The 19,276-nt window shown below is 34.5% G+C and overlaps 1 protein-coding gene across 2 annotated transcripts in view; it reads right to left on the bottom strand.

Moving 5' to 3' along the window:
* The window catches only part of NF1 (neurofibromin 1), a 307,052-nt gene that overhangs the window by 123,163 nt on the left and 164,613 nt on the right, over positions 1-19,276 (bottom strand). Inside the window, exons 30-35 of one of the 2 annotated variants that reach the window (XM_006874227.1) lie at positions 17,705-17,840; positions 13,506-13,568; positions 8,307-8,465; positions 7,669-7,766; positions 6,218-6,364; positions 2,506-2,652 (exon numbers count right to left, since the gene is read on the bottom strand). In XM_006874227.1, the coding sequence (XP_006874289.1) occupies positions 2,506-2,652; positions 6,218-6,364; positions 7,669-7,766; positions 8,307-8,465; positions 13,506-13,568; positions 17,705-17,840 (750 nt within the window). The remainder of the gene's footprint in view (positions 1-2,505; positions 2,653-6,217; positions 6,365-7,668; positions 7,767-8,306; positions 8,466-13,505; positions 13,569-17,704; positions 17,841-19,276) is intronic. The other variant, XM_006874228.1, reaches the window with a different exon arrangement.

The following is a 19,276-nucleotide window of genomic DNA, read 5'->3' as shown; positions in this document are numbered from 1 at the left end:
ACAAATTGACAGATTAAATTACTGAATCTATGTTGTTGTTGTTATGTGCCGTGGAGTCGGTTCCGACTCATAGCGACCCTGTATAGGGTTTCCAAGGCTGTAAATCTTTACGGGAGCAGAAAGCCTTATGTTTCCCCCGTGGAACAGCTGGTAGTTTCGAACTGCTGACCCTGAGGTTAGCAGTCCGATTTATAATCACTACGCTACCAGAGCTCCTCACTTTATTAGTAGTCAATCCTAATTTTCCTAACACTGAATATCACTTTTATCATATATTAGGTTTCTATACGTATGTATTCTGGTAAAGGATAGTTTACTTTTCATATATTATGCTAAGACTCAGTATGCTTCTTTAATCTGAACATTCATGTCATGCCTCATCAACCCTGGAAAACTGTCATCCATTATCTCTTCAAATATTTCCTCTTCTCCATCATCTCTCTAAGCTCTATTTCTGGAAGACCTATTAGCTCTATCAGTCTTCTTCATTCTATCTTTTGCATCTCAATCTAGTTCATATTTTTCATTTCTTCAGCTCTCAATATTGACTATATTTTAGCTAATATGCTCATGAAACATCTTCTAGCTTTGTATTTTTAAAACATTGAATATATATTTTTAATTTAACCTAAGTATTTCATGTGTCTTTGGAGAGAGTTGATGGTGTTATTAGGGCCAGTTCATCATGTTATTGGTGCCAGAAGGACAGTATTTGTTTAGTATTAGTGGAAACTATCGAGATACCATTTGTACATATATGTGACTGGAAGGCTAGACATCCAATTGCTAGAACTGTCTCTAAGAATTGTAATAACAGAGAATTCTTTATTTTCTTCTTTAGATTTTCTTATGTTTTGGATAGTTTTACAGTTGTTATTTTTATAATTGAGAAAATTGTAAAGCTATCTTCTTTTCAGCAAACGAGCTTTAGGGAATGTATATGGGAGTTTAGTTAGGAAAGAACAAATATAACCTCTAACATTTATTAATTACTAGATACATATCAGGCACTACTCTTAAGTATTTTATACATATTAGCTCATTTAGTCTTCAAAAGCACAGAAGAACTAGAGAAAGCAGAAAAAATGGTTAGGATATCCCCAAAAAATAACGAATGAAAAATAATTTTATAATTTTATACTATGTAATTTTCAACTGGTGTCCTGGTGTGGCACTGTGGGTTAATGCGCTGGACTATAAGGACAGTTTGAACCACAAGGTCAGCGGTTCAAGCTCACCACAGCTGCTCCTTGGAAATCCTATTCCAACAGGGTTGCTATGCGTTAGAACCAACTCGAAGACACTTAACAACAACAACAAAGGTAAAAATAAATCTGGCAAAGAGACTTGTTTTAGTAATATCAAAGGGGTCTTGTGTACAAAACTATGACCTCAAAGTCCTGGTGTGGCGCTGTGGGTTAATACGTCAGACTGCAAAGCCATTTGAACTGCAAGGTCGGCAGTTCAAGCTCACCAGCTGCTCCTTGGAAACCCTATACAGGGTTGCTATGGGTCAGAACCGACTTAAAGGCACTTAACAACAACAACAGTATGTAATATTAATAACAGGTACTTAAAGTATCAGCTTATATATGAAGATCTTTTTTGAGAATCAACTCTTTAAAATGTTGGATTGTTTCTTTCTTTCTGCCTTTGACACATACTATTGACAAAACACACAAACAATACCTACTTATGAAACACAAAGTACTACAACTAAAGGATTCAACAAACTACCTTCACTGTAACATCATACAAATGAATACCTAACAATGAGGCTACTTTAGTTCGTATTTAAATGACATTCAAAACAATTGTTCACAGAAATTTTGTAACAATAATGCAGTATACTAAATTCTCTGAACCTCCTCAATCTGAAAGAAATGAATACCATTAACTTTTAAGAGGATCCTACAAAGTGTTACAGTGTAGCAGAAGGAGTCTAGGACTATAGAACCAAAGCATCTAAGGCACTATTTGAGCAAATTAGTTACTCATATTGATTTGTAATATATAAAAATAATGAAAATATGTTGTCTATCCTCCCTTATGAAGTCCTGGTGTGGCGTTGTAAGATAATGTGTTGGACTACAAGGTCAATTTGAACTGCAAGGTTGCTGGTTCAAATCCACTATCCACTCCTTGGAAACGCTATACTGGGTTGCTATGGTTTGGAGCTGACTCAATGGCACTTAACAACAACAATAATCCTCTGTTCTAAGAATTAAATGAGAAAACCTACCGAAACAACATAAAAAAAACCAGTTAGTATAAGATATTGTTCTTATAAAAAAAATTTCTCTTTAAAAAATACATTTCAATAATATATAGGGTAGGAGAAAACTGGGATTCCAAAAACATACCAATGTGGTTATTAGGTACATGTTTCCTCATACTCTTCTATCAGAAATGCAAGCATATCTAACAAGTGCCTTGGTGGTAAACTTTGCACCTCAGCCTTATAGAAAGCAATTGTCATTTAAAAAAAAAAAAATTGTACTTTACCTAGTCATAAATTCCTCAAACTTTGAACTGGTGAGGTTAAGGCTGGACCAGTGTGTATCTGCCACAGGTTTGTGCTCTGGAGGGCCCAAGTATGCAAGAAGTGTTGCCATCTTATCAAAAGGTCGTCTCCCAACAGCTTTATGATCCCTAGATACAGCAAATTATTTTTAAATAAAAGTAGCAGCTGACATTAGTGATACACATTTCTTTAGTGATATAGTTGTTTTTCTTTTTTCTTTTTAGTGGTGTCCCCTGTTGATTTGCAAATAGCACCAATAAGACAGGGATTATACGTTATATACTGAAACATCTTAGAAATCTGATCAGCCCCAAACTACGATATTTATATAAAAATACCATTTTCCCCACATGATTCTAAGTCCATTATCCTGAAAGGTATAATCAATCAATAAGTAAAAATAACACTCTGATCCATTTTTTCTCATTATGAATATAATCTATCTTGAGAAACCATTATTTAGGATTTGGACATATTGCCCTTATATGAGATCCCTGATGAACTAGAGTACATATGGACTTTCAGCAGCTACTAAGTATTTAAAACAATATAAAGAATCATAAGATATCATTTACCTAACATTAAACTGATAAAAAAAGTAACTAGTCTGATAATGTCAAGTTTGGTGAGGATATATATGTTGAAGAGGCACTCTCACACTGTGCTGGTCCCAGTGCAAATAAATAGTCACACACTTTGAAAAGCAATTTGGCAATATCTAGTAGAGTTGAGGCTGTGCATACCCCAGGACTCATCAATTTTACATTTATTAACACAAAAAGAAAAATACGTAGATAATATATCACTATTTGTGACAGTGAAAAACTGAAAAGAAGCTTAAGCAGCCATCACTTTGGTAATGCTAAAAATAAGTTATGCTATAGTCATCCAATGGAATACTAACATAAATTAAATAACAAATCTCAAATGTAATGCTGAGTGAAAATTTCTGCAAAATTGAAAAACACAAAATTATGTCGTGCATATTCCATGATATATTGTTGCTAACTACTATTAACATGGCCCAACTCATGTCCCTCAGACCTTTCTTCCATGGAACTGCTGGGAGGGCTTCAGACTGCATTTAGGGTTCAGCAACTCAGTGCAGACCGTTTGCATCACCCAGACTCTTTTATCAAACATCTATACATACCTATACAGGAGTTCCAGTGTGGTGCTGTAGGATAAACACTGGACTGCTAACCACAAGGTTACACCTTGGAAACTATATATAGGTTCACTATGAGTCAGAACTGACTCCACAGCACATAATGACAACAACATACCTATACATACGATGTTGTTGTTGTTAAGTGATATGGAGTCAGTTCCAACTCATAGTGACCTTGTACAGGGTTTCCAAGGAGCAGTTGGAGGATTTGAACTGCCAACCTTACAGGGAGGTAATAGTCCAGTGTTCATCCTGAAACACCACACCAGGACTCCATATATACATACATACATACATATATACATTTTATACACACACACATATGGATGTTGTTAAGTGCTGTTTAGTTGGTTCCGACTCATAGCAACCCTGTGTAGGGTTTCCAACCCTGTATAGGCGTTCTAGTGTGGCGCTGTAGGATAATGTTTATCCTAAAACACCACACCAAAGCTCCACATATACATACATATATGTATGATGTTGTTAAGTGCTATTGAGAGAGTTACGACTCATAGCAACCCTGTATAGGAGTCCTGGTATAGCACTGAAGGATAAGCACTGGAGCTCAAGGCTGGTTTGAACCACAAGGTTGGCAGTTCAAATTCATCAGCTGCTCCTTGGAAACCCTATACATGATCATTATAAGTCGGAACCAACTTGACAACACTGAGTAACAACAAGATAGCAAGCCTGATGACCGTGTTTTTAGTCCAGTGCTTATCCTACAGCTCCACATCATGATTCCATAAATATGGACTGATATCTAAATATATGGAGTCCTGGTGTGGTGCTGTGGATTAATGCGCCAGGCTGCAAAGCCATTTGAACTGCAAGGTCAGAAGTTCAAGCTCACCAGTTGCTCCTCGGAAACCCTATACAGGGTTGCTATGGGTCCAAATCGACTCGATGGCACTTCACAACAACAACAACATCTAAATATATACAGTATAAAATATATATCCAGGAAGCACACTCACCAGCTTTAAGTAGTAGGTATCTCTAGGGAGAGAGGTATAGAAAGGAGACTGTGCAGAGGAAACCTTTAAATGGATCTTTTTTTCCTCCAAGAAATAAAATGTTATTAACACAGCAAAATAAACATTATCAAAGTTAGGTGGTAGACATGGGTCGCTGTTATGTGAATTATATGAGGAAAGAATGTTTCCATTTTAAGGCTCCACAGTTTATTTTAGTGTCACACAGAGAAGGCATCTTCCCTTTTCCATTTTAGGAGCATGTACCTATCAGTCATGCCCATGTCTACTGCAATCATCAACAATTCATGAAAGATTTAAAGGGCTGTTTAAAATTCCCATATCCTAACTGCTTAGTCCTGGTGTGCTGCTGCAGGATCATGCACTGGACCACAAGGTCAGGTTCAACCTCAAAGTCGGTGGTTCAAACCCACCAGCTACTCCTCAGAAACCCTATAAAGGGTCTCTATGGGTCAGAACCGACTTGATAGCACGTAACAACAATAACAATTGCTTAATTGGAACCCTGGGGTGGCGCTATAGGATAAGCACTGGACCTCAAGGTCATGTGAATCACAAGGTCAGCAGTTCAAACTCACCAGCTGCTCCTTGGAAATCTTATGCAGGATCACTCTGAGTTGGAACCGACTTGACAGGAGTTAACAATGACAACAATTTGCTCGGTTAAGTTTCATCATCTCCTAACTTACCCATAAATGAGCAATGTATTTGTACTGGCATTTAAAAATAGTCTGGACTCATTTTGCTCTGTAAGAGAACTCTTCATACACAGAAATTTGAGTATACCTTATCAGCAACATAATTAAAAAGGATAGCAAGCAAATGGTTTAGGCTATACAAGACTTTAACTAAAAATTACTAATAATATCCAATAACTGAGTGCTTTTATGTAAAATGCTTTATTTGCATATGCTTTAAGTATCATAAATGATTTATTCTAGGATTAAAACATTGGTGATTTTTCCATTATTAAAGCCTTAAGAATTAAAGGCTTCAGATTAGTCAATAATCATTCGATTTAAATTTAAACTTCTGTGTCTTACTACACATTGTAATTGATGATTTGCAAACCAGGAAAAAAAAAATTGCTGATATGTGATTTCTTTGCTTCACCTTAAAAGAAGAAAGGTTAGGAGCACCTACACAGGGTTGAAGATCTTTTACTAGTACTAGTCCTCATAATAAGGAGCTGTGGTAGTGTAGTGGTTATGAATAGGGTTGCGAACTGCAAGGTCAGCAGTTCTAAACTACCAGGTGTTTCATGGGAGAAAAGAAAAAGCTTTCTGCTCCTGTAAAGATTTTACAGCCTCAGAAGCCCTGTACAGGGTTGCTACGAGTTGGAACCGACTCCATGGCACATAACCACCACCACCACCACTCCTAATAATATACTGATGTTAATTGCTCTTTCCAAATAATCTTTATCACTCCAGGAAGATACAAAGTAAAACAGTCAAGCACCAATACATTTATTAATATAAATTTGGACTCAAGAGTTTTCAATATTCTATGATTGGGAAACCTTACCTGTTACTGGAAAGATACTGGCCAATTTTCTCTTGATTGTTCCAGAGTAGACGATGCAAAGCAAGCACATTGCCATCACTGATAAAGGAGAGACTATGATTTACTGCATCACTCGTGGGACAGTCAGACGCTATATCAAGGAAAAACCTAGAAAAATCCAAAAATGAGAATTTTCAAAACCAGATAGATTCATATTTATGTTTGAATTCAATTTACATAGCATAACTCAGTGATGTAACAGATTTTACAAATATGAAAGACTCATTCACCCAATGTGTATGTCATTAAATGAAGAAAGTTGACTTTCCATATCTGATACCCAGCTTTAGATTCAAAGTAAGCTCTGAAGTCATAGAATAATAGAATTAAGACTTTGGACAAAACGTAACAGCTAGACAGAGCCAGGATTAGAATTTATGCTCTTTTAACTGTCTATGGGTAGTCATCTGCTAAGTGAGCCCTATGTACGGACATTCAAGGAGCTCTGGTAGTGTAGTGGCTATGTATAGTTGTAAGGCTGCCAACCTCAAGGTCAGCAGCCATTCCCTGGGAGAAATATAAAGATTTACAGCCTCGGAAGCCCTATATAGGGTCACTGAGTCAGAACCAACTCCACCACACACCATCACCATACTAAAATTCAATATTCATTCCAATATGGCTTGTAGTGCACCAACAATGATACATCTTTAAATCTCCAATTTCCCTAACAGAAGAAATAAATATGAACTATAATGATGACAAATTGGAAGAGAGATTTGACCAAGAATAGCTTAAAATATGAGTTAGAGCAATTAGATTTATACTGAATGAACAGAATTCTGAATACTAGCTTACATTTACACAGCATTTTCTAATGAGCTATCTCATTTGTTTCTTTAAAACGGACTCTGAGACAGGCAAACATAGTATTATCCCTCGTTTACAAATACACCAACATGCAGATAAAGTGAAGCAACTGATTAGTTATGGAATCTTAGTTACACTCAGATTTTCTAAAATCATAAAACATTGTCTACTTACTCAACTAAATCTTATGTGCTTGAAGTATTTACTTTAAAATAACTTTTAGTTCACTACAATTTGATATTGAAGTATCAAAAATATTCTATCAAAACCATCCTGACTATACAATATTATCTATATTTTGATTTTAATTTTTACTAAAAGGAATCTTTCCTCTCCCCCATAAGATAGCACCTCAAATCCTTTTAGTATATATGTCAAAAATCACACCTAGTTTTCAATTGACACAAAATGGAAATTAGTACCCAATTATAGAGACTATGGATTTATTTCAGTCCTGTCTCGTAAAATAAACGAAGGCAAACCATACTATTTGATTGAGAGCTAAAAGCAAAAATGAAAACCTACACAGAAACTTCATATAGACCACATACATGGAATTTAGTGAACTCAAAATATTTGATTCAAACCCAGGAACTGCTTACCTTCGTGCTGCATCAAAGTTGCTTTTCACAAAATCATTAAAAGGCCGCATATGCTCTTCTTTTGTAAAGAGAACATGATTGGCAATACTCTGAAGTATCTACACAATAAAATGGGGTTATAATGAATAAGATTATTTACTGCATAGGTCTGTAATATGAAATGTCTCATTGATACAACTTCTACAGAGAATTAAAGTAAATTCTACATTCTATTTTTTGTTCAAATATATTGCTATTACATACGCATGTATATATAAGAGGGCTTCAAAAAGTTTATGAAAAAAATGAAATTAAAGATAATAGCATTTTCCCATGAATTTTCTGAAGCTAACCCATACTTAATACATATAAATACAAATTTAAAATTTTAATGACCTTTCAATTAAAAAAAAGATCCTACAATGTACAACATAGTCTCCATTTCAGAACTACACCAAGAAGATCACATAGATGCAAATAAAATTCTAATTATAAAGCCTATCTAGTGAAAGCCTTTGTAATAAACAAAATAAAAGCATATTAACTAACCAGGACATTTCACAAATATATTCAAGAAAAAATTACTGCAAATATGAAAAGCTGAACATTTAATGGGAAGGGATATTTAAGACAGCTAGGTTATCAAAATGATTCTTCACCTTTGACATTAACTTCAAGCCCCTTTCGATTCTAGGCGGTGGCTTTTTATCTAAAATGCCTGCTTCATATGGTGAGACAATAGCAGGATTGATGAACCTGAGGAACATGGCACTTCCTACGGCGCCGATGCTGTTCTGAGGAAAGCGCTGGCTAACCACCTAAAAACAAGGAGGTGAAAACTGAGTGCATCATTTGAATTAAACACAGGAAAATGGGAAGAAAACACTTTGCACAAGCTCTGAATCAACCAGTCATTGAGAATCGGATATTTCTATATTTTCTACCCCCTAAACAACAGTAAATAAAGTTTATACTCAATTCTAGTCCTATATCATTTTAAAGCATCAAAGTGTTGAGAGGAAAGAAAAACTTAGTGAATGAGCTGTGTAGAAAAGACCTGGAAAAAAAAAAAACCTTAAAATTTCATCTGTTTTGGTTTATACTGAAGGCTCAAAGAGTAACAAAAGCAGACCAAATTATCATACAATAATGTTTATATTTTATTAAGATTACTAGACATGAGAATGTGCTCAACTCCTACTAAGTAGCACCTTAGTTTTCAGAACACACCCTTTTTATCTACCAAATAAAACGGAATTTCTTTAGCAAAATGCTTAGTACACCAAGAAATAAAAACAACACCCAAATTTTGTTTTCTTAGATTCCACTGAGAAAATAATATTTCTTACAAGTTATTATTGCTAGTTCCCTTCCTTTACCAGCATACTTTATAATATAACGGCCTACCTAATATTTAAATCAGGAGGAAGGGGAATTCTCAGGGACCAAAAAGAATAATGGATCTCACCAGCAGAAGAGATAGCCTTCAATTTATTATATCAAATTAAGAAAGTTAAAGATTCAAGGTATGGGTGTCCACACACTGAAAGGCAACTTGAACCCAGGATCTAAAATCAGATTTATTTTCACTTTTACTGTACTTTGAAGGTAAAGTAATAGATTAGATTAAGAAAAACATAAAACTGGTTCAGCTTCCATTTCCTTCACAGAGCCTTGCTTTAATATATGAAAAAATTTATTGTTCTGGAAATTATTTTTTTTTTTAATATACTGTGGCGCTGTGGGTTAATGCGCCAAACTGCAAAACCGTTTGAACTGCAATGTTTGCAATTCAAGCTCACCAGCTGCTCCTCAGAAACCCTATACAGATCGCTATGTGTCGGAGTCGACTTTACAGCACTTAACAACAACAACAACAACACACATTTAGTTTTGTAAAAGTTTATGTAACTTTCTGGTCTCTAAAATTGTTCTTGCTTGATATGGTTAACTGTGGCTTAAAATAGCAGCAATTCCAATAGCAGATCAGCAGTACTCCAATATTCTGGATTCTAGGGGTAAATCTGTATCTTAAACAATAATGGGAAAAAATGAGAAAATAGAATTCATGTGCAAAACCTCACAGAACTCTATTTTTCTTCACACTGCTTCAATAAATTAATACTTTTTTTTGTTATGAATTCACAAGGCTCATTGATTCCTGGTTGTTGTTGTTGTTAAGTGCCGTTGAGTCGGTACCGACCCATAGCGACCCTGTACAGGGTTTCCGAGGGTGTAAATCCTTACGGGAGTAGAAAGCCTCATCTTTCTCCCGCGGAGCGGCTGGTAGTTTCGAACCGCTGACCTTAAGGTTCGCAGCCCGATTCGTAACTCTGGAAATAAGGATTGTTTTTATTTAATCTATTTAGTGCTTCATCTGGCCCACATTTTCAATGTATTTGCATCTACTGTCTAAAATCTAAAAATTAATTTCTACCCTCTCTGTTAGGAAATTAGGAAAGAAATTAGGAAAAAATTAAGACTTATGGAATGATTTAAGTTCAAGAAAAATCTTAGTTAAGAGTGGGATAACAGATGATCCAATTACTATAGTCTTCTCATTTGTATTAAAATGAACTACTTGGGTCAGGAAGTTCTGTTTGTGCTATAGTACTTCAAGTGTTTCCTGCTCCAAGAACAGCCTTACCCATGAAAGGGGGGAAATGGAGCAGACAGCTAAATGTAGCAGTTAGTAGAATGGCTTAAAAACGTAAATACTGCTTTGGAGTTATTTTTATCAGAAAAACATTTCAAATCTGTAACTGAAAACTCAAATGTGTTTATTACTCTAACACAGTGTTTAACCTTTTGAGGACTAAGAACACTTTGAAAATCTAATAAACTTATGCATTCACACAGACAAAACTCTCTGTTTACAATTTCAGACAGTTCATAGGTTCCCATTAGTACTGAGTTTTTCTTTAAAAATTCCCATATTGTAACTTTAAAACAGAGGGAAGATTTTAACCCATTAATATCCTGAAGTGACTTGTAAAAGGCCAGAAGCCACAATTTCATTTTCAAAGCTTCAGCTAATTTATAAAACACTAACCTGCTGGAAAAGTCTGTCTCATAAAAACCAAGAATGCATACACATGGACAGCTCTTTTACACTTCTCAAAGGAGCTATTCCTCTACGGCAAAAGAAGGTTTTAAAGCATGACTCAGGTTTACACCTGATTTGTATTTAATACAACTCAACCTCAGAATTTAATGAAAATCTAAATGAATTATTTCCCAGAGGGACACTACTGTAAAACATTTAAAAGCACTATATCTCTACCGGAGTCCTGGTGTGGTACTGCAGGATAAGCACTGGATTGATAATTGCAAGGTTGGCAGGTCAAACCCACAGTTGCTCCATGGACACTTTACATAGGGTTGCTATGAGTCAAAACTGACTTGACGACACTTAGCAACACTTTTACCATCTTCCACACCTCCAAAAATAATTCATGACAAAACCCAAAGTATCCACACCTCAGGAACATATAAATATGTAAGCTGACTGATGGTAGGATCAGCATATTTTTAGTAGCAAGACCTGACAAAACATAGCCAGTATTAATAAAAATGTTGTATAAAGCAAGTTTTGTGAAGGAATCAATTTATAAAAATATTGTTTTTTCTTTTATCACTAATTAACATCAATGCAATTATATCTTTTAAATTATACACAAACTCAAATGCATTAATTCATTTAAAAAATCTAACTTGGATGCAAAAAACATTCTGCATAAAATGTCAAAGTTGGGCCTAGTCTGTATTTTAAAAGTAGCTAGTGTAGTGGTTACAAGTCGGGCTGCTAACCTCACGGTCAGCAGTTCGAAACTACCAGCAGTTTCTGTGGGAGAAAGATGAGGCGCTCTGCTTCCATAAAGATTTACAGCCTCATACACCCTGTGCAGGGTCACTGTGAGTCGGAACTGACTCCACGGTACTTAATAACAACAATCAGTCATATGTTCCCTTTACTCCTCTTAGAAAAGCTGAACTACATGATGCAAACATGTGTAGTCAGAAAGAGCGTACCAGCAACAAGCTCACTACCCTACATGCTTAGTTAGTGGCAGTTCACCCTGAAGTTGGGTGGACTATGACATTTTCCAAGGAAACTGAAATATATATGCTTGAATATAATAAACAGCATTATCTCTAAGATGACTATCCATGTCACCGGAAGTCAGAAATTTCTCTTGGTGTTTTATTATATTTCAATCCATGATACATATACTCCAAAAGAAAAGTAGCTTGCTTTAAAAACAAAAAAAAAAACCATTCCTCTGTTAATCGAACAACCCCATAAAATGACATTTTAAGTTCATAATAATTATACAGTCTACATACTTTGGAATGTGTTCTAAAATATCTCAAATCACCAATTGGATTGCTCTTATTTCCATTAAGATCCCATTATCACCTGTGCTGAGAAATGCATTCCAAAATTTAGTGTTACCAGAAACTTGAATTAAAAAAAAATTCTGAAAACAACTCTAGTAGAAAAAAATCATTTCAAAGAACAGTTTTAAACAAAATCTTAATAAATAAAACAATGTTAAGAAGGCGAGAAAACATGCTCTAGAGACACACAGAAAGCCTGGATTTTAATTTGTGTGATATATACTCAATGGCATTAGTATAGTAATAGTGTTAGAAACAGTAAATTAATTTCAACAGTGATGGTGTATATTATGTTAAACCCATATTTGCTAAGAATTAGAAGGCTGAAGCATTAGAAAGAAATGTTTTTATTAAGCAAGGTCACCTAATCCAATCCATTTGTTCACAGCTGACCAAATTTTTTTAAAACATTTTCAAGAAGAAAGCTTTAATACACATAAAAGTATGTACCTCTAATTTTAATTTCATTATGAATTTAAAACAAATTTTTAATGTGTAAACCTTAGACACGGAATGAAAGATGAAGAAAGATCAACTCTATTCTAATTATGATTTTTAAAGAAAAACTACATTCCTGAATCATTAAGGTTTCTTTTATATCATTCTCAAAAACCATTTGAATTATATAAACAAATATAGCCCTCAGTCTAATATGGATAAGTCACAATGACAAATGGCAAAATTACAACAAATATATGTTACCATTTTGGGCTAATTCTATTCATGGGAAGAAAAGAACTGATTGCCATAATTTTTGTCCTTATAAATCAGGGGAAGTTCATAGAAATACTATGTTCACAACATGTGAGCAAAAAAAAATGGTGCTTATAAATATGAACTTGCTGAGTTTTTTCAAAAGTACGATGTTTTCAAGTCCTCCCACTAAGTAAATATGATTTTCTCTAAGACAAAAGTGGTTTTATCATTAGAATGTCTATAATGTAATTATAAATACCTAAATTATGTCTAAAACTGTTGAGGTAAAAATATAAAATTTAGTAACTTTTAGGTAAAATTTGCAAAGTGACACTTTCCCTCTATACATTTCTAACAAATAAGAAAACTTTCACCTACAGGAAAAGGAACCACTCACAGTACCTGCATACAAGAAGCAAGACTGAAGAGAGTAAGCATTTCCTAAGGCCTTGAAATTAAGTTTTTTTTGCATTCATTTATAATTTAAAAAAATAACAATAAAGTTAGACCAGGGATATCCAATGCAGCAAATGCCCCCCAAATGCCTTTGGGATAAATCAAACCAAAGGAACACAGAGAATGTTTCAATGTAACTTAATTCCAGGGTTAATTGAAATGAAAGCTATTTTGTGCCAGAATTAGTAGAATGATTTTACAGTGAAGGTCAAAAATAGGCTGAAGTGAAGATGTTCTTAACAAATAGCAAAAGATTTTTGTTTTGCTTTGAAAGAAACAGCTAATAAAAAGTTCTCCAAACTTACTGATTTTTTGTTTTCCTTTTTTTCTTTTACTGTAGCTTTATTCAGTAGGGAGTGGCAAGTTGCCTACAGAACAGAGATGAGCACAAACAAGTCACAGCACCAACTACATACAGCAACAAAAACAATGTTGGCTTGTACATAAAATTACACGGTAAAATGTAACACAAATGGAATCAACAAAAAATTAGAAGTCAACTGAATTTTGAGGGATGAATTTTAATCCTGGATTTTAATTTTTATTACATATATGCCAAAGCGCTATTAAATAATGGCAAGAAAAGTTGAGACTCAATCATATCTACTATTTCTGGCTATAAATCACAGAAGAGCTCTCACCAAGTAGATTTGAGGATATTACACAATTACATTTTAGTCAATTCCTAAACGTTTTATATAAAATGCTTGTTATAAGTAAATCACACAATAAAAACATTTCTATGTGTCTACATACTTTTTTGAACATGTAAAATACTTCTCTGTGTATCCTTCAATTGACTTAAAATTCCTCTTTGATATTTGGCATGTAGATAAAATCCTACTGATTATTATTAAATTCAAAATTAAATGATTGCATATAACAGAAATTTCACATTAGAGATTGTGAATTAACAATCTCTTTAGTCTCTCTTAAGAAAGATTACTCTTAAAATTTCACAAATTTTTCAATGTTTATAGACTGCTTCCTGAAATGGTTCTAATAAGAAGACATTAAAAAGCTCCATAATATTTGAGAGAAGAATGTTATCAGCTCAACTAGAAATAAGCATCGATTAATAATGAAGTGAAGAAACTGCAAAGAAACTTATAGAATAAAACTGTGCACCTTCTTAAAATTTTCTACATACTACTATAGCTAACCATGTGCTAAAATGTCTCAAAACAACAAACCCCCAAATCACCAAAACAACCTTTCCAAAAAGAAAAGTCAAAGTCATATTGGTTTCAGCAGTCAAGAGCTCCAGCTAAGCTAAAGAATTCTTTTAAATTGAAAGACTCCTGACTGGAGTAGATTAGGTAGAATAGTTGTTTTTAAACTCAAAATATTTTCTACACCAAATTTGGATTTGTTTTAATCCATGGACACATGACACATCATTATAGCAATTATAGACATCCAACACCATAACCCATAATAATTTGGGTGTAATCCATCTGTCATTCATCCATCCATCCACCCACCCAGCCATCCAAGTAGTTACTGTGCATCTATAAGTCAGACACTGTTCTAGGTACGGGGACACAGCAGTCAGTTCATGGAGTTTGGGTTCTGATGTCAAATTACAACAAAAGCACTGTTGTTAAGTGTAGTTGAGTGGATATTCAACTCATAGTATCCTCATAGAACAGAACTGCCCCCAAAAGTTCTCTAAACTGTAATCTTTATAGGAGCAGACTGCCAAATGTTTCTCCAGAAGAGTTGCTAGGAAGATTTAAGCTATCAACCTCTGACTTACAATCAAATGCTTAACCACTGTGCCACTTAGTTGACCAAATAGATCACAAAAACGAAGTTTTATGAATTTTCATTTTTCATTCTAGTATACAACCATCCTTTAGAGCCTTTAAAAAATATTTATAAATTATTTCTGTTTGTAGAAGCAGTTTTACTGGGAAAAGAGGGAGTTTATTTAGAATCAAATTTAGTTCGTTCAATTGTAACTTAAGAGAATCTCCATTCTGGGAATACATTTTTCCTTTGAGGCCCAAACTACCAGAAAGAAAACTAGATACAAATACATGAGAAAACGGCTTAATTGTAAATCACATACATATTCTGAGGTGGCCATTCCTATGTAACTTTAACCTAACATCAATATAGTAAGGAAGGCATATAAAATAGTAGAGCTTCTTAAAGCATGATTTGAAAAGCCTTAATGGCCAAAATATGAGCTCAAGTAAAAAGAGCTAAAGATTAGAGAAAACTTATAAGCTAGAAATATACTCACTTAGCTTTCAAAATTCCCCCAATAGGTCCCAAAGCAGGAGCCACGTTTACTAGAAAAAAAAAAAAACACCACAATCTACTACTATCTACCCCTTACAGCCAACCACAACAGCACAAAGGTACCATTATGTTACTGCCAAAATCAAAAGGGTACAAAAAAAATCCGAAAGAGGGATAATGAATAAAAACAAAAGGGAAAAAATCCGTTTGGAAAAAGATACAACTAAAGAATATCTTGAGATCAATTTTTTTTTTTAACTCACTAACTATAAAATTGTTATCAGTCACTTATTAAAAAAGAAGCCTTTTTTAAAAACAGCATACAATTGCTCCACAGTACCATACATTCCTACAATGTTAATTTATGTAACACTTCAAAACAATGCAGTGACACACATTAAAATTATGTTCCAAAATAATAATTTTATGTAAAATTTTAATATGCTTGTTCAGGTCTGTTATCAAGATAATGCAAAATATCTTATTACGAATGCTTTAAAATACATAATACTACATTGTGTTTAATAAGACACTAATTATCCGGGTTTATTTTCTGAGTTATTTTCATGGTTACACTTCCTTTGAAAGCATGAAAATTGGCAAAAATCTTATTCACCTGGGTAAGAAGGATGGGGGAATTTATTTCCTCATTAAATACTTTTATTAAAGTACTTTCTAAGTCCTGATCCTTCTACTAGGGCTTTATCCTTTACTACAATCATGGCCTCAAAGTGATCATCCAATTTGCTGATGATAAATATTTTTTTTCTTAGGATGACAACCATGTAAAAAATTTCTACCCAAACTGACTAACCCATGTAATTAGACAGACAGTCCCCATTCACTTTCACTCAGCTAAAGTTAAAGTCACTATCATTGTGGAAATCAGTTTGCTTTCTAAAAAACATCTACTGCTAATATGTGTTATAGGATCAGCACTGGACTCCGAACATAAAGGTCATCAGTTCAAACCCACCAGGTGCTCCTCGAAACCCTATAAAGGGTCTTTATTATGAGTCAGAACCGACTTGATGGCAAGTAACAACAACTAGGCAACCAAGAAGTCCACCTAGAGTACTTTTAATATGGGCTCACTATTTCTTGCCTCCTAGTTTTATAAACATAGATTTAAATAAAACACTGAACAGGGCCCAAGCTTAAGATGTTATTCACTGTGTTTTCATAAAATAACAAGCTTCCAATCTCAGAGTTAAATAGCTGAAAACTTATGTAGGGCTCTTTAAGCTCCCTTGAACTTTTGAGAAAAGACAGGAACAGTCATGGTAAATGAAAAGAGACAACGCTAAGTATGCTTTAGCACCTACATGTAGTATGAGAAGTTTTTTGTTTACTTATTATAGCTAATAGTATGTCTTTAGAAATTGCAACACAGAAAAAATTGACCCAGATTAATTTAAAACAGCTTTTTAAAAATAATTTCACTGAAGCTGCTAGTGTCTCTAAGCAACGAAAGCCCTATGCTAAAACAAACGGCTGGGGATGACTCTGCACAGAAAGAGAAACAAAGACATGGATTTTGGTAAATGAGTAAAACTCTTCCCTTATGCCCAACCTATTTCTAATTCCAGACTGTTACTCTCTCTTGCAATGAATAAATCATTCTTAAAAGTGCACTTGCAATTCAAAAACACAATAAAGGCCATAAGATCTAATTCCTTCAAGAAGGGAGTGACCATGGGCATCTGAACTCAGAAGCATTTCTTGCAGTACTAGTGTTATAAAAACTAACAATTTGGTCTGAATGAAGATGCAATATACTTTATATGTAACATTCGACATAAACACAAGTCTGCCTTGGGAAAACCTGACACAAACACATTTTAATTATCTTGAGGAGGAAATCAAAATTACAGATCAAGCATCTCATAATACAAAAAGCAAGGAGTAGATTTGCTTCATGTGTAAGAGCCTTTAATTAATTTTGGTAAAAGTACCAAAAAAATCCTGTAACATGAATCATTTCAGTTGCATCTATCATACCCAGAAGATCGGTGCATTTTAAATTTGCTCTTAATGTAAGGAAATTAATAATTTTCAAGTATTCCCTCAATGTACTTTAACATATTTTCTAAGCAATATTTATATTTCTTTCAAAGCCAATTCCAATAATCCAAATCCACTATTGTAGTCAATCATCCACTAACAACAGCTATATTCTTCTTTAGTAAATTAAATTACCCTTCTTTTTATTTAGCTCTGGGTTGGTTCTGGTCATTTCTAACTTTAAACATACCTGGTACAAACAGTGGCACACACTTCGAAGTTGAGGAGGGAACTCCGAGGAGGAACTGATAATGGCATGGAAGAACTTTTCCGTCATCTGAAGGAGACTCCGCTGGTTTTCGTCTAGGCTTTCTGACTGTTCTAACCTACCAAAAAAACGGGGGGGAAAGGTAAAATCAAACACTTTTGTTTAAACAAACAAAAAACACTCCTTAAAACACATTTCAGAGACTCCCGTTGACCTGGAAATGAGATAGAGAAGAGGAAGGGCTGGTTGGTCCACAGGAAGTCGAGACATGGGGACACCTTAGCCCATGTACAAGGACATAGCCACAGAAGGCTAGAGCTGACAGTAAAGCATCCAGCTGATATGAAGTGAGGGGAGATGCACAAGAACACCCAAACTTGCAGACACCATCCATTTAACCTAGCCTTGGTGGCTTGATAATTAGAACTTGAATACAGGAAGATTAAAAAAAAAATTTTTTTTTTTTTGATAAAGGAAATGAGGGTAAATTGCTACAATTTGATGAACTTGGCCTATACTCATAGAGGTAGCACCTCTAAATACCAACAGAGAGGGAAGGAGTCTTCACATCATGTTTCAATGCTATCCCCTCTAGATACAGGGTAGACATTAGCTACTTAAAATGAGGGGGCAATAAGGCACTAAGTGACTGGCTTCAAGGTTTTAAGAGGGAGTTTAGTTTACGAGTGTGTGGGAGAAGACAGTCCCCACTGAATAATTTTCATCTTGTCTAAATGGGTCTGGTAAAAGAGATAAGGATAAGAGTCTTATGAGTCAAAGGCGAGTAATTGCTATCATGACTGACTGCGACTCTCACAATTGTAAAGGTAGAAATTGTGTTAACAAAAACAGGGGAGCAGTTAATCTTACACTCCAGGAACAGAGGACCCTAGGACCATCAAGGGAGAAGAACACAAGTGGAATGTGGAACCTTATCCAGAGAAGCAGCAACACCAGAGCTGGAGACATGGAGAGAGAGAGAGTAGCTGAGGACTCTAGATTCATGGAAAGAGAGGGACGGAGAGCTAGCAGCCAGGAGGCAGACTTGCAGAATGTGCCCTTTGGTGGTTTAAATTATTATATATGCCTGAGTGCTTAAAAAAAAAGAGCTAAAATGAACAGAGAGAAATACTATTAACTGATGGTACATGGAGGGGATTATAATCATTGTAATGAAACAAAGTATATGACTTGTTGAATGTAAAACTGATGATCTGCCCAGTAAACTTTCACTCAATTCACAATAAAAACTTTAAAAACAAAAAAGACATTTCAGCTTCTAAGGAATGTGTAGACCTTCTGGGTTATTTTTAATTTTATTGGGTATGATAATATATTTGGTATGGATATATTTTTTAAGTCTTTATCTGTTGTCAACATGATCTCTGGAATATAATTTGAAATATCTGGGAAAAGGATGGGGCACGTGGGAGAATATGGAAGACAGAAAAATATAGTAACAGCAGAATACTAATAATTGTTGAAGCTGCAAATGATTGGGTATATAAGGGTTCATTTTATTATTCTATTAAATATTTATTTTGATTTATATCA

The sequence above is a fragment of the Chrysochloris asiatica genome, unplaced genomic scaffold (assembly GCF_000296735.1).
Source record: "Chrysochloris asiatica unplaced genomic scaffold, ChrAsi1.0 scaffold00266, whole genome shotgun sequence".
Classification (NCBI taxonomy): Eukaryota; Metazoa; Chordata; class Mammalia; order Afrosoricida; family Chrysochloridae; genus Chrysochloris; species Chrysochloris asiatica.
Note: the sequence above shows the minus strand (reverse complement) of the source record. Positions and strands in the feature narration are given on the sequence as shown.